The sequence below is a fragment of the Oratosquilla oratoria genome, chromosome 2, assembly GCF_046742065.1.
Source record: "Oratosquilla oratoria isolate Oo_2021 chromosome 2, ASM4674206v1, whole genome shotgun sequence".
NCBI classification, from domain to species: domain Eukaryota; kingdom Metazoa; phylum Arthropoda; class Malacostraca; order Stomatopoda; family Squillidae; genus Oratosquilla; species Oratosquilla oratoria.
In genome coordinates this window covers 53041885-53065199 of record NC_134778.1, presented here as the reverse complement: position 1 = coordinate 53065199, position 23315 = coordinate 53041885, and the positions used below count along the sequence as shown (strand labels likewise).

Here is a 23315-nt window from a genome sequence, read left to right as displayed (position 1 = left end):
ATCTTAAGACACAACGCTTGTTTTAGTACACAGACTGAATAACGATAAATAAAGATAAACATAAAGATAAGTAAATGAAGAGATTTTTTTTATCTTTTGGGTCGGGAACCTTGTATATGTGATGACATGAACAAATGGTGGAAATAGTGCAAGGATCAACAGGAAGCCAAAAACGACAATTTTTTTTTTCTAAAATAACGAGAGGCCTCGTAATTGACGACTAGAACGTAAAACCTTATACACTTCGGTGCAAAAAAAAAACTTTCTCCTTATACGTATTTACACAACAAATGCACCACACCTCCAGAGTGTCAAATTGTTTATCCACGGGTAATGGGGTCCATAATTTACGGCCTCCCAGGTTCCCTCAAATTTGGTCAACCCCAATTAACGATTGCCTCGTCTTGCCGGCGCCAAATATGGCCGCCATCTCTGTCGCCCGTCCAGCGTCGTTTGTTTACATCGAGGTTTGCTGGCGTCAATTGACCGCGTTCACCGCTGTTCCTGCCGTGAGGTTCACGGCGGAACAGCGGAACGCCGGAACGAGAGAAGGAACGGAATTTCGGCTAGGACAGGCTTGGGAATGGAACAGTTTTGGGACAGAGGTAGGTATGGGACGGGCGTGGGACGGAACTCTTCTGAGACAGGACTGTCCTGGGATGAAACTGCCTTGGCACGGAAATAACTCGGAACGGAACTGGCTTAGGAAAAGGGAAATAAAGGACGGAACCTTCTATTGACAGGGGACGTGCCCCCCCTCCCCTCCCCTTCATGGGGTCTCCCGAAACCCACAAGGACACCGCCCCCCCTACCCCCCTTACCCACACCTACTCAACTGATCTCGTTAACGACAGACACTCTCTCTCTCTCTCTCTCTCTCTCTCTCTCTCTCTCTCTCTCTCTCTCTCTCTCTCTGTCTCTCTCTCTCCCTCTCTCTCTTGCTCTTTCTATGAAACCCCTTCAACACGGCGACGTACTGGAAGACTTTCTTTTACCCGACACCAGATGATATCAATTAGGTTAGAGGGAAAGGGAACCTCCAGCAAGCTTTTACATAATCTTATTTTATTCAATTTTTTTTATTTATTATTGTTATTATTATTATTAATTATTATTATTTCATTATTGTTTTATTATTCTATTATTAATTGTTATTATTATCTTATTATTGTTATTATTATTATTAATTATTATTATTTCATTATTGTTTTATTATTTCATTATTAATTATTATTATCTTATTGTTATTTTTTTATTATTATTCTATTATTTTATTATTCTTTTATTATTATTATCATTTTATCATTATAATTACTTTATTATTATCTCCTCCTCCTCCTCCTCCTCCTCCTCCTGAAGAAGTTCAAGACCCCCATAAGTCATCGCGTGGCTGCAGGAGGGCTCGTGTCCTTTGGGACTGGCCAACCTCGGCGACATCACCTTCCAGTCGAGTCGCGCGCTCCCTAAAGACGACGAAGGCGCGGGTGGCGGGGGGAGGGGAGCTAAATTTGGTACGCGTGGGAGTGACTAACAAGTCTTGGTCGAGAGAATGTTTGTACTCTGTGCAGTTTTGCTGTAGTGTTACATTAGTTTGCTTTCGTATGTGTGTACATACATATATATATATATATATATATATATATATATATATATATATATATATATATATAATTCACTTATTTCATTCATTTGTATGTGTTACTTATCTGTTGGTGTATTTATGTATTTACTTTATATTTGTTTTTATTCTCTCTATCTCTCTCTCTAGACTCTCTCTAGACTGTCTCTCTCTTTCTAGACTCTCTCTCTCTCTCCGGCTCCATTTTGGGTTTACAGGAGCCGCGACTGAGACGGATTTATTGTCGATGCGTAATGAGCTGATCCTTCAGGGGCGCTCCCGGGGGGCGACGACAGGTTCCCGGGGGGGGGGAGTAGGGGGAGCTGGGCGGGGGGGAATGAGTGGGACAAAAGCCCCTCCCGGACAGAAGAGAACCCGCAAGATTTATTGTGTCGAAGATCAGAAGCGATTCTCCTTGCCCCGAGAGTGGAGACAATTCCCTTGAGGAGTATCTCTCTCTCTCTCTCTCTCTCTCTCTCTCTCTCTCTCTCTCTCTCTCTCTCTCTCTCTCTCTCTCTCTCTCTCTCTCTCTCTCTCTCTCTCTCACACACACACACAGACACACACATACACGCGTGTCACATGTTTATACTACTACTACTACTAATGATAATTAGTAATAATGATAATGATTAATAATAAATAATATTTAATAATGATAATAATGATAATAATAATAATAGTAATAATAATAACAATAACAACAAATGATAGTAATAACAACAGCAACAACAACAACAACGACCTTGGTTTTTTTGTGATCTTTGGGGTCCTTAGCGAAGGAGCTACTGCCGAAGCTGTTACCTTCACCCTATTTTGCCCTTTTGGGGGGGATTGTTGGGGCAGGTAACACACAATCACTGCTGGGAATCGAAAAGAGTTGCAGGATTCGAACCCGCGACTAGGGAGATGCTGGACCAGTACGCTTCTGATTGCGTCTCTAGGGTCAAGTCAGTGGAAGTAGTAAGTCTCACTCACTCACTCACTCACTCACTCACTCACTCACTCAGAAGGGTCTTCGGGCTGCGTGGGACCTATATCAGTTCGATGGAGGCTTTTGATTATATTAACTCGCCATTTGTTTCAAAGAGAGTCATCCATTGCCTCGATGAGGCTAGTCTGCCCTCGGCGTCTTTACTCATGGAGATGGGAGGGGTCTTAAAGACGTTTAGTGTGCGTGTAAGTGGGTGTGTGCTTTGAGACGGCTACCCCCCTCTTATAAGGGGGAAAGGGCCTTTGGGAGATATATGTACACAGTTATGTTAACTGGACATGATCCTCCTGTACTTCGTGGAAAAATGAATTCGTAAACATTGTCTTCGAAAACATCGAAGTCATGAAGACTTCTTCAAGACGAAGAACGAAAACTTCGGGAATTAAAGATGGAGTTCGAGATATTCGGGAGAGTTTTCGGAGGACGAGGAGGAGAAGGGGGAGGAGGAGGAGGAGGAGGATACGAGTCACGGACCAGCTGCACCAGCTGATTAAGCTCTCGCCTGTGACGTAATTTTGTACTCCGAAAAGATGAGTTTTTGTCAGACTGGTGTTTGTATGTGTTTGTGTGCTGCGCATGTATGTTTATCTAACTATATATTTATATGCCTTTCTCTATTTAAACATTAATTTTCCCGTGTGTGTGTGTGTGTTTGTGTGTGTGTGTGTGTGTGTGTGTGTGTGTGTGTGTGTGTGTGTGTGTGTGTGTGTGTGTGTGTGTGTGTGTGTGTGTGTGTGTGTGTGTGTGTGTGTGTATTTACCTAGTTGTATTTACCTTGTACCTTACGGGAAGGGGAGCTATGCTTGTGGTGTCCCGTCTTTGTATCTCGCAATGTCTAGTTTGCTTTTAAATATGTGTGTGCGTGCGCGCGCGCGTGTGCGTGTCCCATGAGTGTTGGCGCCAAAGAGAGCCTATTGTAGTCACTGAAGAGGAAAGAGAGAAAGAGAGAAAGATGCGGGCATTTGTGCCCGACATGCGGCAAACATGTTATTGTTAGTCACGTCTGACTTTAGCCAGAATAAAACAACAAATACTAAGCACTTAATCGAGTTTAAGCTTAATCCCCTTCACTACGAATGGGATTAACACCAGACTCCACCGTCATTCGTCACAATAAATCGAAATACAATGAAATAAAATTTAAATAAAATTAAACAAGTCAGATAGACCTCTGGTAGGATAACATGAGGATTGTGTGGGGTGCCAGCCAGTGACGTCACGTCGGGGAGGGGGGGGGGCGGTCGTAGTGGTCCGGTGTCTAACGTGCTCGGCCGGTGCCCTGGATGTCTCAGGTTCGATTCCTTTGTAAAAGACTTCCACGTCTGCATGGGGTTGCAAACCCCTCCCCCTTCCCACCCCTCCCCTCCCCGTCCCCCTCCCCCTCCCCCTCCCCCTCTACTCCCTTCCCTTCTCGTCCTCCTCCCTTCCCTTCCCGTCTCTCTCTTCCTCCTCTCTCCTCTCCCTCTCTCCTCTTCCCGTCCCCCTCTTTCTCCTCCTCCCTCTCCTCCTCCTACTCCCCTTCCTCTTCCCTCTCTTCCTCTCCTCTTTCCCCCTTTCCCTCTCCTCCCTCCTTCCCGTCCCCCTCCTCCTCCTCCCCCACCTCCCCACGCTCCTGGTATCTTTCCCAGAACCCTTGTCTGTGCTCATATTGGGTAAGGCACCGCAGATGGAGACGATTCGTATTAATTCGTGTAAATGCCACACCGAATTGTAACCTTTCGTCCTAAATTGAATAAAATCGTCTGGCGTCAGATATATTTTTGTTTATGTATTAAAGTATTTATTTGTGTACTTATTATTTTACTTACCAATTTATCAATTTACTTATTATAATTTTATCTATTTATTATATATGTACTTAATATTTTACTTCCAATTTATTAATTAATTTATTATCATTTTTATTTATTTATCTATTATATATGTAGTAATATATGTGTTTGTTCATTTTGCGTACCTATTTATTTTTATTAATTTATTTATGTATTATATATGTATTAGTATCTTCCCAGTATATTAATTAATTTATCTATTTATTTCCTTACTTTGTCATCAGAGTGAGAAACTTCAGTCCACAAATAATAATTTGAATAAAATCGCCTGGCGGCAATAAGAATTAAAACTATGTGGGTCTTTGCGAAATATTTAATAAAATATACAAACGCTGTTGCCATGGCAACAAACCTAACAAAAATCACCCGACGGCAGCCAGAATAAAATCTAAAAAGATGGTAATGATCACGTGACCGGTGACCCCCGTCACGTGAACGGTTGAGGCTCTCATGTCCCAAGAGTGGGCGTGAGGGCGTGCATTGGTCCAGCCCGTGGTCTCTGACGAGGCAAATATGGCGTTTCTAGATTGCGATGACTGGGTATATTTTTCTATCTCAGTATTTATTTCACTGTAAAAGGCAAGGTTAGGGTTTCCAGTTTTCCAGCGCTTCTCTGTGTGTGTGTGTGTGTGATTCACCATGGTCTTGGATCACGTGTTGGACTTGTGATCGACAGCTATTACCCTCCCGGAAGAGAGCTCAGAGCTCATATATGACCGATCCATGGGTAATGTTGTGACCTTACACACACACACACACACACACACACACACACACACACACACACACACACACACACACACACACACACACACACACACACACACACACACACACACAACTCCCCGCCAACGAGAGTTGGAGTAACGACTCACAGCGCAGCGATACTGAAATAATTTCAGCCTGGGCGGGATTCGAACCCTGACCGCCGTGGTGGTAGCCGGGAACTCTACCACTGCGCCACGAGGTCGAGTGTGTGTGTGTGTGCGCGCGCCCGCGCGAGCGTGTATACCAAATGCTCCAAAACCCCAATTATTGACAATATAATGAGAACACTGAATCAATATATTGTATCAATAATATTGATGGCACGGTCAGGTACTTACGACCGCGAAATTGCACTTCAAGCGGGCAACACCACACTTCAGTCACTTAAGACGTCGCTCACGCAAGTGGTACTTAAAAAAAAGTTGGCCAACTAAAAAGTTGCTTGTCAGGTGTTGGGGCCGCCAACCATGCTGTCTTGTGCTCAGTGTTGGTAAGTTTCACCAAGCAGCCAATAAGAATTTTCCAACTTTTCTGTTTGAGAAAGCTCGTGTGAACAATCGTGCTTTTAATAAAAAAAAAACTCATTATTCACGTAATATTTCTTCTGCCAACTTTTTAGTTGTCTCTATTAAAAAGTTGTCAGCGTGTATAGCGTCTCTAACCAATATGTGTTTCGTTTTGCCAATTAAAAAGTTGGTTAAATATAATATGTTGTATAAGGACGGAAATATAGAAGTAATTAGATAAATAGATAAATTAATGTTTAAATAAATTCCCTAAGCTTAATCTCTCATATGGAAAACGCCAGACGATTTGATTCAGTTGGGGGGTCCCCCCCACCCCCCGCCCACGCGGTATGAACGGAGTCTTGTATGATCAAGACCACATTTTATGTTTTTATCAATTTATTATTTATATGTTGATTTATTTATTTGTTTATTTGTAGTTATTTACTTGTTTATTTGTATTTATTTATTTATTTATTTATTTATTCATGTACTTGTTTATATGTTTATATATTTGAAGCCAACCAAGTTATGGACCGAAAGATCTCCCTTAGATTTCCTGGAATAGAGGGAGGTTGGGTGCTTGTGGCTCCAAGGGTGACGTTCAGGTGTGGGTGGAGACCGTGGGCGTGCGGGCGTGAAGGCGGGTGTGAGTCATGCGTGGCTCCTGGCATGGTGCAAGAAGGAGGAGGAGGAAGAGGAAGAGGAGGAGAAGGAGGAGGAGGGACTAAACCGGTCCAGGCCCTCCGTTCCGCGAAGCAGGTCCTGTCCCCTTCCCCCGGCGGTCTTGTTTGGGCGAGGTCGCGTTCGTCGTCGTTGTCGTCGTCGTCGTTGCCTTCGTCATCGTCATCGTTCCCTTCGTCTTTGTCGTCGACTTGGTCGTCGTCGCTTTCGTTGTCTTCGTCGTCGTCGCCCTCGTTGTCGTTACCTTCGTCGTCGCCTTCGTCGTTGTCGTCTTCGTCGTCGTCGTCGCCATCTCTCGATCTTCCTTAAGCTTGTTTTCTGTCACCCCGTCCCTTCCCCTTCCGCACCTGACTTTCTCCCAACCATTCTCTTATCTGTTCTCTTTCCCTCCATACCCTCCACCCCCTGGCCACTTTTCTCCCCTCCAACTCCCCTTCTTCAGTTCCTGGGTCACCAACGCCTACGCAAAGTTCCCATATCCCTTTCCCACTTCCAGATCTCAGACCTTCCCTCCACCTTGTCCCCTCCCTTCCCTCCATCTCCTCCCCTACCTTCCTTCCCTCCCTCCAATCCTCTCTTTATCTCTCTCTCTCTCTCTCTCTCTCTCTCTCTCTCTCTCTCTCTCTCTCTCTCTCTCTCTCTCTCTCTCTCTCTCTCTCTCTCTCTCTCTCTCTCTCTCTCTCTCTCTCTCTCTCTCTCTCTCTCTCTCTCTCTCTCTCTCTCTCTTTTTTTATGTCCCTCCTTTACTCCACTGTTCCATTTCCTTGTTTTTAATCTGGTTGTTTTGCTCTCCCGTCCTCCTTCCGAGAGCCCCGCCTCTGCCAGTCTCTCCTTCCTTGACCTCATCTCTGACCTTCGTCTCTTCGGTGTGATTTTGTCCCTCAAGGATAGAAACGATGGTGAATGTCGACGAAATAACGAATCAAAGGATTACAAAGAAGGAGCATACCGACAGGAGACCTTTTAGTCCATAACTAAGTCGGATGCGAAAAAATTATAATAATGATAAGTAAATAAATAAATAGATAAATAGATAAAAATTATATTATTATAAATAATAATGTCCATACGCATCCTCTTTGTTAATTCATTTATTAATTTATTTGTTATCTAATGGCAGTGATAATGATAACGATAATAACAACAATGATAATGGTAAGGTTGGTGAAAGCGAACATAGATGGAGTGATGGTAATACTATTAATACTAATATTATTAATACTAATAATGGTAGTAATTACCTGTCATTTGCGGAAATAGATTACGTCACCATGGTAATGACACATCCATTCTTATGAACAATAGTGGCTTCTTGGATCAACCAATTCAACTTCTTGGTTTTATGCACCACTTGATTTGCACCGACCTGACACCTAACCTCACTTGACAGCTTGTATGGAGCAATTGTCTTTTCTTCATTTTTTCTTGTAAGAACACACACACACACACACACACACACACACACACACACACACACACACACACACACACACACACACACACACACACACACACACACACACACAAACACCTCGTGGCGCAGTGATTAGAGTTTCTGGCTGCCACTACGGCGGTCCGGGTTCGAATCCCGCCCAGGGCTGAAATAATTTCAGTATCGCAGCGCTGCGAGTTGTTACTCCAACTCTCGTGGGCGGGAAGTTCGGTGTGTGTGTGTGTGCATGTAAGGTCACAGCATTACCCATAGGTCGGTCATATATGAGCTCTGAGCTCTCTTTCGGGAGGGAAATTGCTGTCGATCACGAGTCCAACACGTGATCCAAGACTATGGTGATGAATCACACACACACACACACACACACACACACACACACACACACACACACACACACACACACACACACACACACGCACACACACTCGCACACACACTCACACACACACACACACACGATTTGTCTATTCGTCTTTTTCCACGCATATTTTACCCTCATCTTTCCATATTAAAGGGATCCACCCCTCTTCCATTTCTCTTATCCACTCCTTTCCACCTTTCCCGTTTCGATGTCTCTTATTCTTCCCTTTCCTCTTCCTCTTCCTACTCTTTCCCTTCCCCTCTATTCGTTTCCCTTTCCCCCTCTTCCCTTCTTTTCAGCTTCTTATCTCTTGGTGTTGCGGCCCTCCTCCTCCTCCTCCTCCTCCTCCTCCTCCTCCTCCTCCTCCTCCTCCTCCTCCTCCTCCTCCTCTTTTCTATCATCTCCCCGCAATGCCTTATCTCCTCTCACAGTTCCGTCGCCTCCACCAGCCTCCTCCACCATCTCGTCCACCTGTCCTCTCCACCACTGCCTCTCGTAGTCCTTTCTCTTTCTCCATCACCAGTTTCTCCATCTTTATCCTCCCACATCATCTTCCTCCCCCCTCACCTCCCTCATCTCCCACAACCCACTCCTCCCCCTCACCCTCAATCATTATCCATTTTCCACCGTAATAATTTCCTTTATCTCTCTCCTATTCCCGTTTTCTCCTCCACGGGTCTTCCCATTTTCTCCTCCTTTCATTGTCTTCGCCCCGTTTTCTATCTCGCAACCATTCCATCATCCTCTCATTTCCATAAACCTCCTCACTACTTTCCCTTCCATTCAGTCCTCCCCCCACCCCATCCTGTATCGCCCACGTGGGGATAGACAGGTGGACCTGCAGTAGACCTCCCAGACTTCTTCATCCATTCACTTTCATTTTACCCCTCCCGTTCCACCTGTTCCTTCTCCATGTCCTTCCCGCACACACCCATTTCCTCCCCCTTTCTCCCCCACCTCCCCCCTTTCTCCCCCTCCCCCTCCCCCTTTCGTCCCTTTCTTCGTTGCTACTTCGCGTTCTTCCTCCACTTCTGTCTCTCATATTTGGAGGAGATCCGTCGACATATTCAGTATATTATGCAAAGTAGACCACATGGAAAAAGAAACTAACGAAGCAGAGCGTTTTCGTATATTACATCTTCAATGCACTGAAGATGTAATATACGAAAGCGCTCTGCTTCGTTAGTTTCTTTTTCCAAGTGGTCTACTTTGCATAAGTGAACACACGTACCCGTGTTCTTATTAGTAGCATGAGTATATTATGTAGATAGATCGTCCCTAGTGTAGTTGGTCATATGCTCCTTTTGGAAGAGGGATCGCCACTTGAAATCGGATAAAAAAGAAATGAAAAGAGAGACGGGGCAAGTTCCTCTCTCGATCCATGTTTCCCTCCATACCTGTCACCCTTCCCCTCCTCTTCCTCCTCCTCCTCCTCCTTCTTCTTCACCTGAACCCCCAGAGTGCCTCTATGGACCATCTCCGTACCCTCCCCCCTCCCTTCCTTCCCCTCCGGCTTCCCATGACCTCTCCTCCTCCTCCTCCTCCTCCTCCTCTGCATACTTGTCGTCCCCGAGCGGACCTCGGAGACGCCCACAGCGATACATATGTCACAGGTGATCGCCTCCAGGGGGATCTTTAGTAAACGCAGATATTTACACGAGAGGATGAGTGTGCGTCCGTGTGTGAACTGTATACACGCATGTATGTATGTATGTACGTGTGAATGTATGTACGTATGGTGTGTACGCATATATGTTTTATGTACATATGATTATATGTATGTATGGATAATGTGTAGATCGACATATGTATATTATGTGCGTATGTACATTATGTATGTATGTATGTATGTATGTATGTATGTATGTAAGTGTGTTTCTGTTCTCTCCAATAGATTCATGCTTATGTGTGTTTATGTGTGTGTGTGTGTGTGTGTGTGTGTGTGTGTGTGTGTCTGTGTGCACCTGTGTGCTTGTGTATGCTAGATACATTAATTCACAGGATAAATTGAAAAAAAAATCAAGGCGGACAGTTTAAACGAATATAAAACAAACTTGCGAAGTAGAGATATCAAGACGGCGCCCCACGAGCATAACCCCTGCACTGTATATTACAACTAAACAGATGTACATTCAGAACATGTACATATTGTGCATGTTGTTCAGGCGGAGTTGGAGAAAGCACATCTGGGTAGCCAGGCGAGTTAGTTAGTTTGCACAGTTGCAAACTAGTCATATAATCTAGACTTTCATACTTCTAGAGAGAGAGAGACCTTTACACTTCTAGAGAGACCTTTACACTTCTAGAGAGAGAGAGAGACCTTTACGCTTCTAGAGAGGGAGAGACCTTTTACACTTCTAGAGAGACCTTTACACTTCTAGAGAGAGAGACCTTTACACTTCTAGAGAGGGAGAGACCTCTACACTTCTAGAGAGAGACTTTTACACTTCTAGAGAGAGAGAGACCTTTACACTTCTAGAGAGAAAGAGACCTTTACTCTTCTAGAGAGAAAGAGATCTTTACTCTTCTAGAAAGAAAGAGACCTTTACACTTCTAGAGAGAGAGATCTTTACACTTCTAGAGAGATACTTTTACACTTCTAGAGAGAAACCTTTACGCTTCTAGAGAGAGAGACCTTTGCACATCTAGAGAGAGACTTTTACACTTCTAGAGAAAGAGAGAGAGAGAGAGAGAGAGAGAGAGAGAGAGAGAGAGAGAGAGAGAGAGAGAGAGAGAGAGACCTGACCTCGTTCGCGCGGGCGAAGCGACCCGACCCGATAAAAGTTATAATCTCGCAGCTGGGACCAGCTGTCTCCAGCTGCTGGTGTCCTCCTCCGAGCGATATCTGCCCCGGCATGCAGCTGGGCCCGTGGAGCTGGTGCAGCTGGTTGGGGACGTCGCCTGCTGGGAGATGAGGAGTGCTGTTGGTAGGGACACTATGTGATTCACCATGGTTTTGGATCACGTGTTAGACTCGTGATCGACAGCTCTTTCCCTCCCGGAAGAGAACTCAGAGCTCATGTATGACTGATCTATGGGTAATGCCGTGTGACCTTACACGCACACATACACACCCAACTCCCCGCCCACGAGAGTTGGAGTAACGACTCGCAACGCAGCGATGCTGAAATTATTTCAGCCGTGGGCGGGATTCGCACTAGGACCGCTGTAGTGGCGGCCGCGAACGCTACCACTGCGCCATCGAGTCGTGTGTGTGTGTGTGTGTGTGTGTGTGTGTGTGTGTGTGTGTGTGTGTGTGTGTGTGTGTGTGTGTGTGTGTGTGCGTGTTATAAACAAGACACTGTTGGCACGACCACTGTTGATAGGGACACTGTTGGTAAGGACGTTGTTCGAATCCAGAAACTCCCTCACCAGAGAGAACTCAGAAGGCACTGGCACTGGATGACATCTCCTCCTCCTCACCATCCTCTTCATCCTCTTCTCTCCATCCTCATCTCCTCTTCCTCTTCCTTCTTCTCCTACTACTACTCCCACTACTCCTAATACTGTTACCACTACTCTTCCTCCTCCTCCTCCTCCTCACCATCCTCTTCTCTCTCTCCTCCTCCTCCTTCTCCTCTCTCCTCCGGTCTTTCCTTCGTGAGACCCGAGCGAATGTCTCCTTCTGTCTCTCTCCCGAAGTCTCTCCTGTCTTCCGCTTCTCTTTTTTTCTTCTTTTCCGCCCGCCATGTCTTCTCTTTTTTCGCTCGATTTTTTTTCTTTTTCTGCTTTTCCACTTTTGCCTCTCGTTTGCCTCGCATTTCGCCTCTCTCCCCATCGACCTGCTCTTTTTCTCTCTCTCCACCATATCCCGTTTTCTTCCTTCCCGCTCGTTCCGTTTTCTGTGTCCCTCGGCAGCCTCGCTTCCCACGCACATTCTTCAATACTCCTTTCCAAATCCCTCCCATAATTTTTTCTTTTCTTTTTTCTTCGCGCCTTTCTCTCTGTTCCCTTCTTCCTCTCCTTCCCTCCTTCCTCCTCCGTGTCCCTTTTGTTCTCTCCCTCGTGGGTTGTTTGCTTCTCGTAACATCGTTCTTTTGTTTCTCTCCCTCACCAACGTTTCATCTCGTGTGTGCGTGATTCATCATAGTCTTTGAATCACGTGTTGGACTCGGGATCGACAGCTACTACCCTCCCGGAAGATAGCTCAGAGCTCATGTATGACCGATCAATGGGTAATGCTGTGACCTGACACAAACATACACACACCCCGAACTCCCCGCCCACGGAGTTGGAGAAACGACCCGCAGTGTAGCGATACTGAAATTATTCCAGCCCTGGGCAGGATTCGAACCCGGACCTCCGTAGTGGCAACCGGGAACTTTAACCACTGGGTCATCAAGTGTGTGTGTGTGTGTGTGTGTGTGTGTGTGTGTGTGTGTGTGTGTGTGTGAGAGAGAGAGAGAGAGAGAGAGAGAGGGAGAGAGAGAGAGAGAGGACTCCGTTCTGTTCCGCCCCAGGTGTACATCAAGTATCCTCCTCCTCCTGCCACGCCTTCAGGAGGGATCTTAGTCACTTTCCGGTGAAGGGCAAGCACGCGACTCGCGCTCTCGACCGAGGAGGAACAAGACTTCACACTGCGTTCCGGAAGGGAAGTGTCATGAAGCTCCATGAAGTGGCTGAAGTCCTTTTCTTGGAGATGGGAGAAAGTCAATTTACCCACCGGAAGGTCTGGGGAGTTTCAGGCTCTCTGTGTGTGCGCACGTGTGAATGAGTGCACACACACACACACACACACACACACACACACACACACACACACACACACACACACACACACACACACACACACACACACACACACACACACCTAGTACAATAAAAACGTAAAGAAACTAGAAAGAATTCAAAGAGCATTAACAAAGATGGCACCAACACTTAGCAAGTTGACATACGAACAAAGATTGGACAAACTAAACTTATTAACTCTGGAGCAAAGAAGAGAAAGAGGCGATTTGATAACCATCTATAGAATTATGAAAGGGATGCAAATCCTTGACAGGGATGATCTAGTTAAATGGGACAATAGAAATACAAGGGGACACAAGAAGAAACTTAAGAAGGACAGTTACAGAAGAGATCTGAAAAAGAACAGCTTTCCACACATAGCATTGAGTGCTAAAACTATACATGACTTTAAGAAAGAACTGGATGCGGAAAGATATAACTGCGGGACTCTACGAGCATAGCTCTTCTCCCGCTAAGTACAACTAGGTAAATACACGTGAATCCAAATGGTAAATGCCCTTCCCCCTTCAACAGTTGGTCTTTCTGGCTGAAACAAAGAAAAAACGATAACGATAAATAAATAGGTACAAAATGGTCGCCCTTTGCCATAATCGGTGACTTCGATAAGGTTCCCTCCTCCTCCTCCTCCTCCTTCTGTCCACGTGGCCCCCTCCGGGAGAAGGTCTGGGGCCTTTGCCACCTCCAGTCCCCCAGCCCCCCAAGGGTCCCAGTATCATACTGGAGTCTTGTGCCTCGCATTAGTTTACTCTCGGCTCATGCATGTGTTTATTTGTATAGAGAGTGTATGTAAATAAGCCCAATGTGAACATTGGCGTGTGTGTGATTTATGTGGTCGTGTGTATTTGTGGTTATTTATAGTCGACTTATTAAAGTATTCAGTTATGAGTGTTCGTTTATTTTTGAAGTGTGTGTGTGTGTATGTGTATGTGTGTGTGTTTACCATGGTCTTAATCACATGTTGGACTCGTGATCGACAGTTATTAACCTCCCGGAAGAGAGCTCAGAGCTCATATATGACCGATCTATGGGTAATGTTGTGGTCTTACACGCAGATACACACCCAACTCCCCGCCCACAAGAGTTGGAATAACGACTCGCAGCGCAGTGATACTGAAATTATTTCAGACCTGGGCGGGATTCGAACCCGGACCGCCGTAATGGCGGCCTGGGACTCTACTAACCGCGCCAAGAGTCGTGTGTGTGTGTGTGTGTGTGTGTGTGTGTGTGTGTGTGTGTGTGTGTGTGTGTGTGTGTGTGTTCACTGGTATATTTCTGTTGTGGATGAAGCACATCTATTGTGGCCAATGAGTCAGAATTCTCCTCCAAAACGCTCGCCACTTGTACAAGTGTGAACGGCGACTCGCGGGGCGGCGGCGGCGGCGGCGTGCCCCAGGGCAGTCGGCTCGAGCCTATCAGGCTGACGTCAGCGTCTCCTGACGTCATTTCTGGTCGACGCAACCGTACTGGTCTTTGCTGGGATGTATTGTTTGCTTGTTTTTTGTTTTTCTTAAGTGCGCACGTGGCCAGACGTAAAAATGCGAATGTTTTTTCTTGTATGTATGCATGCACGCGCGCGCGCACATACACACACGCATACACACACATATATACATATATATATATATATATATATATATGTATATATATATATGCAGAAATCTCACTTCACCGTGTGGTACATATACAAAAAAAGAAAAAAAAAACTCAAAGCGTAGACGGTAAGATATTTCGTATATTACATCTTCAGACAAACTGTACATAGCTATAGAGAAAGAACAGCCTATAAACACACTTCACAGCAGGGAAGATTACATGGAGGGGGACCTGACCTACTCTCTGTATGTACAGTTTGTCTGAAGATGCAATATACGAAAGATCTTACCGTCTACGTTTTGAATTTCTCCTGTGTTTTTTGCATATATATATATATATATATATATATATATATATATGTATATATGTATTAATAATAACATACGGTTTATTGGGTATAGCAGCATTACTGCTGAAAATATACATCACACATGATTATAACATTATACAAATATGACAGTGAAAAGATGTTACAAACATTAAAAAACAAAAAACAGTAAGCTAAGGAATAGCTGTGTTGTACAACATTGTTATTTGTGTGTGTGTGTGCGTTTTTGTGTCTGTGCGTCTGTGTGTATGTACAGACGTCCTGGGTACATATGAAGACTGGTGTCTATTACAAACACTTATAACTGTCAGGATGAATTTCATGCGTGTGCTTGTATGCATGAATATATATATATATATATATATATATATATATATATATATATATATATATATATATAACATATGTACTTCATGAAATAGAAACAATTGGCGATTTATATATGGCATTAAATTAGTGTATTTATTTATATTGCTTTTTTGTTTATTCGTTAATTCATTTGAGGGTTGCCCGCCAACACCTCACGGGGGGGCGGAGCTTAAAGCTTTGACACGTTACAGACAACGTGCGTGAATGATGATGACCTGAGGATATGAGTCAGGTGAGCCTCTTTACCCACCTCACCTCCCCCATCCACTCCCTCCCGGCCTCCTCCTCCTCCTCCACATAGGATAGTGTGACCGTTTGTAGGGACTTCCATAGCCTGAGCCACACAAAGACAGTGTATTTTTTTTCATAGGCCAGTGTAATTGTGGAGGATAATCTATTTTTCCCATAGGCCTGCAGGGTTCGTACAGGTCCTTAAAAAAGGTGAAAAGTCGTGAATTTTTGTGCTATAAAAATCCAGTACCGAAGAATCGTTATATTCTTTAAAAAATGTCAATAGTCATGAAAAAGTCGTGAGTTTTTTCACCAAAATGTGATTATTTATTAATTTTTTGTTTCTTTTTAATCAATTGAAACAACTCACTGGGGTAGTTCAAACGGTGGGCAAGATGTTCTTCAGGTCTTTTGCCCTTGAGTGACATTTCCTGGTAATTTTTGCAAGTGCTGGGCCATGTAAAATATCCAGGAATTTCTGCACATAGGTCCTGAAGAAATGCAAAAAGGTTATGAAAAGTCCTTGAAATGTTATGAAAAAAGAACCTGACAAAGAGTGGGAACCCTGGCCAGTGTAAGCGTGTAGAAGGGAAACCAGACAGAAAGTGGATAGAGTGGATTAGGGAAGTTTGCAGGAAGGACATGGCAAATGTTGGGGAGGCAATTGGTCAGTAGTAGACTTCAGATGGCTGATGATAGATTTATGGATGGATTTCCATGGTATGGCCTTGGGTCGCGATCTCTCTCTCTCTGAATAGCGTGCATGTGGTCTGTATCTTTTTATTCACTTAATTGTATGGTTGAATTAACTATTTCCGCTTTTAGGCTATTCCACAAGTTGACGCATGTGCTTGTGTTTATGTTCTTGTTTTTGTTTTTCACATCTTAGTCCCCGTGGCCAAAGTTCGTGTTTTCCATTCGCTGGAATCCACCTTTCCTAAAAAAAAGAAAAGAAAAAAGTAAAACGAAGAGGAACAAATGTCTTAGCGTGCCAATCCCTTTTCCTTAACCGGAAATTCTCTTGTAGGTCCTCCACCAACGACGAGATCTGTCTCACTTATAGACAAACTAACGTGTAATATTCAACGTGTTGCTGGTAAGATACATCTAAATTTACGACATGCAATTCGTAGTAATTCGGTGGTATCCGCTATTCCGTTGTAGTCGCTGAGGCAATGTTGTCAGAACGGGTTGGAGGTTCTGTGATTGAGTCATACCGACAGACTCCTGAATTTCCACAATCCTAACCATCCCGCCCCGGCTTCCTCCCTCTCGGTGGCCGTAGAAACCAGTTCTTGTAAATCGCTTATACGAAGTGGTCGTATCTTCCACGTTGTGGTGCTGTGATTAGATATGAATTCTATGCAAAGGAACGCTGACCCGTGAACGAAGAGAAATTTTTGAATAACCGTACGACAGTTTCGGCTAAGGTTGGTTCAGTCCTCTCGGGCGTTGTGTTTACATCGGTTCGGACGTTGTCTGTGGGGGTGGAGGGTAGACAATGTAAGCGGGATTTTAAACGAATTGAAAAGAAAAACCGAGGTAATTTGATCTTGTGAGTGGTGTAGAATGAGTGATGTGAGCACAATTGGAGTGGTGTACGTGAATTGAATCTGAGTGAAGATGCAAGACAGACGAGCTCGCTACAGAGGAATGTATATGGGTGAGTAAATTCTCCTTTATTCAGGTGAGTGTTGTGGTCTCCACCAAGCGTTTGTTTTGGAAATTTTTGCGGCGCTCGCTTTGTGTGTCACTCGAGAAATTAAAAAACAATTGACTCACAAATCCTTTACACTTTCCCCATATCCCATCCCGGACCTAACTGAAATAATGTATATATGAATGGATATTTTAAAAGTAGTTATACATTTATGCGTAGAATATATTGATTGAAATTAGAAACTTAATGTAATATAAATTTTTAAAAGATTATCATTATTAAAAAGTTGGTTAAGCAATAGATAGGAATATAATATTTGAGTTAGTATATTTAGTTTTTGTATATAATATATATATATATATATATATATATATATATATATATATATACATATATATATATATATATATATATATATATGTAATTAGAAGATACTCGTGCACCTATTGATAATTGATACTCATTTTTTATGGCTGAAGATGAGAAGCCATAACCTATTGTTAAATTTTAAGATCTTTACATTTTTTTAATCATTAACATTAGTGATATTTGGTGCAAGGGCGTTTTCTTGAAATTGCCCAAAATGAAAATTGGCTTTATCAAAGTAGGGTGTTACTTATATAAATGTGACAAAATATGAAAAAATATAACAATCCAGTAATAGAAAAATGCAAACTATTTACTTTTATTGCAACAGCTTCCATTTGAAGGATGATAACATATAAATATGGTAAATGTAAAGAAGTGCACACCTAAACAATATAGCTATAGAAAATTGAATGTTAATTTTGTAAATTATAATACATCAATGTAATATACATTTTACTTGGTGGAATTGATATATTGGTATTTTATAATATTGAAATATTGTGTAGGTGGTCACTTCCTTAATATCATATTGTATTGATGTTAAATCAGTTTACATTAGTTTGTTAAAGCTTTTTTTTTCTAAGGCATGTAAGCAAAATCAATATACTGCATGCAAGCTTCAGAATCAGATTGATATGCAAAATGTATGTTGTATACTTTTTTTCAAAGATAGTTAATTGCACATGTTTTTGCAAATGTCATTATTCTTTGCAACATATGCACTGTCATGCAATGCATTTGTAAAATATTGCTTTCCTTTTCTGATTTGTGTTTTTTTCTTGTGCAGAGGTGCGGCAGGAGGCAGTGAAAGAGGCTTTGGCACAGTACCAGTCGCGCCCGAAGAACCTTCCGCTGCCATCTAAACGGTCCTCTGTAATGACCACACGATCACCTGACAGACAACATCATGACTCAGGTGAGAATATTTACAAAAGTTTGGCGCAGATTGCTGGAACACGTTTATATTATTGCAGCATAACATTACCTAGATTATGCTCTTACATTATCCTTCATGTATAAATTGCAGCCTCAGTTACATTGTTAGTGAGTACTGCAGTTTCCACCAAAAATATGAACAACACTTAATACTTTCACCCTTTTGCTGTGTGGGAAGTTTAGTTTGAGTCAATAAAATATCATAGTAATATTCAAAACAAATGTAGTTGTTAATAGAAGTAAAAGAATTAAGATGGGGGTTTTCTCCTGGCTCCTGCAAAGGGGTTTTCTCTTGGCTGGATATAGTTGTCTGGTGGCAGCAAATGGGTTAGCTACATATATTGGTTGTAGGTAAATGTATTAATGCACAAAAATGTGAAATATCTTTTCACTTTGTTCCTAGAAATTTTAGAATTTAAAGTAGTTGGAGCAGATGGTGACTTTGAGCAAGGAGAAGTTGGCCATTAGGGAATTGGATGTCATGAGGGCAGAATCTAAACATATATTTATCTTTTAAAGTCCCTAAAGTATTGACAAGGTAAAATTTATGTAGTCAGTACCCCAGAAGAGTTTATTTTTCTCTAAGATCCTCAAATATCATTCTCTAGTGATTGAAAACTAATCTAACAAAAAAAAAAAAAAAAGATTTTTTTTTTTTTTTTTCTTTTTTTTTCTCCAAGGATAGGATGGCTGGTATCACTGACAAGCTCTTAAACTCCTTAGATATCCTCTATCTCATGACTTAATGTTGACATTATGCCACATCCTGTCTCATATTGCTTCTACATCTCCACTCACAAACTGTGCAAAGCTTTATTACACAAATATCAGCACCAACAAAATCAGCCTCTCAGAATACATATTTCCTCATGAAGTGCTAGATAAATACACACAGAATTAAAGAGTGAAGACAATATGTTTACTTACATTTATGTTTCTTTGAGGCTAGATAACATAGACAACCATGTTGTGGTGACCTTAGGGGTAGTTACAGCTGTTTGGTACTATGTTGGGAGAATGTCAAAATATTGTAAGGTCACCTCAGGGCACAGGATGTTTGTTATTGGTTCGTGGAGTGGAGAGGGTTTTAATCATGAATAGAGGTTTCACTTATCGGGATGTATATCAAAGTTTACGGCTGGAACTCCACTTTCCTCTGCAGCTATAGTTCATATTGCCTTATATTTTTCTTACACATTTGTTCCACTTCCTCACTGGTTCCTCTTTTACTATCTGAATCCTGGGCTACTTAATTTCATTGTCGCTTTCATCTTTATCCATTCTTTCCATAACTGCACTGGTGACATAATCAGAAGCGTGCTGGTCTCACACTCTTATTTGTAGGTTCAAATCCCACACTCCTCTTCAATTACCAGCAGTGATTGTTACCTACTCCAACAGTCCAAGTGCACGCAGGGCAAAGGTGATGGCATCAACCGCTGATACGGACCTCCTGGCATTGGTTCCTCGCATTCTTCTCCTCTCTTTCCCCTCACTCCCTTTATTGTCCCACTCCATTCAGCCCCTTTCTCCCTCATATATATCTCATATTCTGTTGTATAATTTTTTCATTAGTTCTCCAACATTTATTACACTTTCACTTTAACCAGTTCATTCCTAAATTTCTTTCTCTTTGCCACTTTTATTTTCATCGGGAAATATTAATGATCCAGCAAACCTCCACATGCCCCTGGCAACACCTGTGATTGGCTATATTTCTTATGATTTTTCTGTCTTATTTTTATGTGTTAGTTTCTTGACACATGTGCCATGAAGAACTGTATTCCATGCATCACACACCAATTGGGCATTCTGTTATCATCCACCTAAGGTGCCCTCAAAACAACCCATCACTCTTTCAGTGTCCTCATTACCCACTTGTGCACTTGATTGACTGATCTGTACTTAAGTAAGAAATATGTTCTTTCCCCCTTTTTCTCTCTCTCTCTTTCTCTCATCTCTCATCTAACTTCTTTCATTAGACATGGAAGCTACCTGAAGGCCACAATTACACCACATTCTGTTTTGATTGGAGATATCACTTGTGAAAGAGGAATGCTGATTGCTTAACTGCCACTATCTTTGACTATATCTCCATGTGTATATTATTATCCCCAATGATAAAACTGCTAGTTGATGATAAAAAACAACTTTTTGCCTGTAGTGTGTACAAACTCCTCTCCAATTTCATACCACCCATTCTCTTCTTCACATACATTATGCATTTATATATTTCCTCATGCCCATATAGCCTACTCCACATATTCTTACTAAATGGCACAGACACATCTCATTTCCTCCATCTCCCACACACCCACAACTTTCACTTATTTCACTCATTGTAACTATTATTTACATGTGCCCATTCGTTTGATTGCAAAATTATTTTAAATTAATGTTTATTTCTAGATTCTGAAGACAGCGATGAAGACAGTGTGACAGCGGAAGGTAGTGTAGGTAGTGGTGGTGGCTCCCAGGGCACCCCTGAAGTTTCCCGCCCGCCTCTTCTTCTCCCACCTCCGCAACCCCAGCAGCCGGCTCTACAACAGGGCCCTAGCCCGCCACATTCCCATCACACACCTCCACTTCATTTACCGCAACTTCCTCTGCCTCCTAAGCAGCAGCAGCAACCACTTCCCCCTGTACCACCTCACAATGCACACAGCACGTAAGTAACTGCGTATTTCAGTTTCCATGTTTCAGTAGTTTTTGTGAAGTACTCTTATTGCAAAGGATTACAAAGGCGGAGCATACCAACAGGAGACCTTTTGGTCCATATCTGGGTCGGATGCGAGAAAAATCAAAATAATAATAGATGAATAAATAAAAACTATAATAATGTAAATAACAAATAAAATACATAAATAAATGCATAGGTATAGTTAAATAATAAACAAACAGATAAGTAGTAAATAATAATAAATTGACATATAACTAATAATTAATGAGAATCAAACAGACAAATGATAACAAAACAAAAACAAATAATATAAAATAAATTATAATCATTACAGCATCTTGCTTAGGCTGTTTATCTAAATGATTCTTAAAGCTTCAAACTGAACTTATATTGGAGTCATAGATTCATCCTTTATCACAATAGTTTTTGTCCCATGAAAGAGATATGTTTTACTGTTGGAAATGGTATTCATGTAATGATGATAATGATATGGTTTAACATCACACACACACCCCTATCAGGAGGCTAGGATGGTGCTCCTCACAGAGGGCTTTGATGTAACTACTGTTAAAGTGATTTTAATGAGACAAATTGTTTACAGAAGTAGCAGCAGTGGCAGTCGGCTTAGCAATGGTGAGGAAGATCCTAGGAGAAGGGACGTTACAGAGGTCACTGATCTTATGAGAAACATTTCAACATGTAAGTTTAATTTTTTAATTATGTTTATTTTTTAATTAGGAAAGGTATGTGAGAGAAGAAATTTAAGAGTGAATTTGGGCAAAAGTAAAGAGATCTTTAAAGAATGATGATGGTAGTAGGATGAGTATAAATGTAGAGGAGGAACACTTATAATTGTATTTTCAAGTAATGAGTAGCTACAGAAGTGAATTGTAGAGGAAATTTTCTGAATGGAATGAAAAGTGTTAGGTTCTGGAAGAATATGCCTTGCTGCTTTGCTTGATCATTCACCTTTAGGACCTTTGATTCATATATATATGATCTGAATGTGTGCTTTGTCTTGGCCAGCCCTCATATTAAAGGGAAAGGTCTTTTGGTAAGCAGTGCTGGTACATATCTACAGTTGAAATATTCTTATACCCTAGATTCACAACCTCCAGACGTAACCAACAATACAAGAGGAAGCAATAATCGTGTTCAGCGTGACGACCGAATCACAAGATACACCCCCAGTCAGGGAAGAGCTCACTCACAGAGTGAAACTGGTGAGCAAAGTGTGGTATTTGGTTGCAACCTTAAGTATCATGGTGGGTAGACTCCTCTCAGGGTTTGTGATCCGCATTCATCCTTCTTCAGACGTGTTCTTCTTTTTTTAATATATTTTTTCTTCTCGATGGTAGCACCGTTTTGTAAGATCAGACTGTTTTCTACCTAGCTGTTTTTGCATATGGCATTGTTTGCTGTAGTGGCTGTTGGAAGACATACATTTATCTTTTTATTATGCAGTTTTGAATTTTTTTTGAGAAACCCAATGTATTTTGAAATGAATTTTAAAACTAAATTTCAAATAACACTAAAAAAAACAATTACCCAAAACTAACCTCCCTAAGTAACTGGCCACATTCTTTCACTGACCTCCATCTTTCGCAAAACCTTGAGTTTATATTATATCATTTGCTGGAAAAAAAATACTTAATCTTAATGAAATTATCTCTATTTAATGATAAGAATAATATATAAATATGTCATCACTATTCCCCTACTGAGGAAATGCTGTTCAAATGTTTATGTCTTCCATGGAAAGTGTTGAAAGGTATTGCTGCTGCCTTGCTAATTGTTTGTAAGATTAGTCTAAACCGTTTTTGTAAATAGGGCCTTAGAAATGTAACTTGCCATAATGTAGGACATAAGTCTTGTACAAAAACTGTAATGTACAACATTCATACGTTTTCTTTCATGAGGCTTTGGTCCTTGTTCTCAGCAAATTGCAGGATGTCCATCTTTGTGTACTTTCTTGTTTTAAAGAATTTGCATGCTTTGCTTTGCCGAAGTAAAGTAGTAGGGTCGTAGTCATGGCCATAACGAGTCTTGGTGTAGAGTAGTATTTAGGTAGGTACTCATTGTTGCTGTAGATAATTGCATGGTTTTCTTTTCGTTATGTTAATTCATTCCTTAATTAGCACCATAAACTTGTGTGTGTATCAAAAGATTTACAGGTAGTGTTTG

At 42.0% G+C, this 23315-nt stretch overlaps 1 protein-coding gene across 11 annotated transcripts in view; it reads left to right on the top strand.

The window, feature by feature from the left end:
• The window catches only part of DIP2 (disco-interacting protein 2), a 200716-nt gene that overhangs the window by 154074 nt on the left and 23327 nt on the right, over positions 1-23315 (top strand). For 6 of the 11 annotated variants that reach the window (XM_076208296.1, XM_076208283.1, XM_076208276.1 and 3 more), the window contains 4 exons: positions 18303-18431; positions 20861-21119; positions 21733-21830; positions 22235-22354. In XM_076208296.1, coding sequence (XP_076064411.1) covers positions 18303-18431; positions 20861-21119; positions 21733-21830; positions 22235-22354 — 606 coding nt within the window. The other 5 variants (XM_076208326.1, XM_076208332.1, XM_076208317.1 and 2 more) reach the window with 5 other exon arrangements.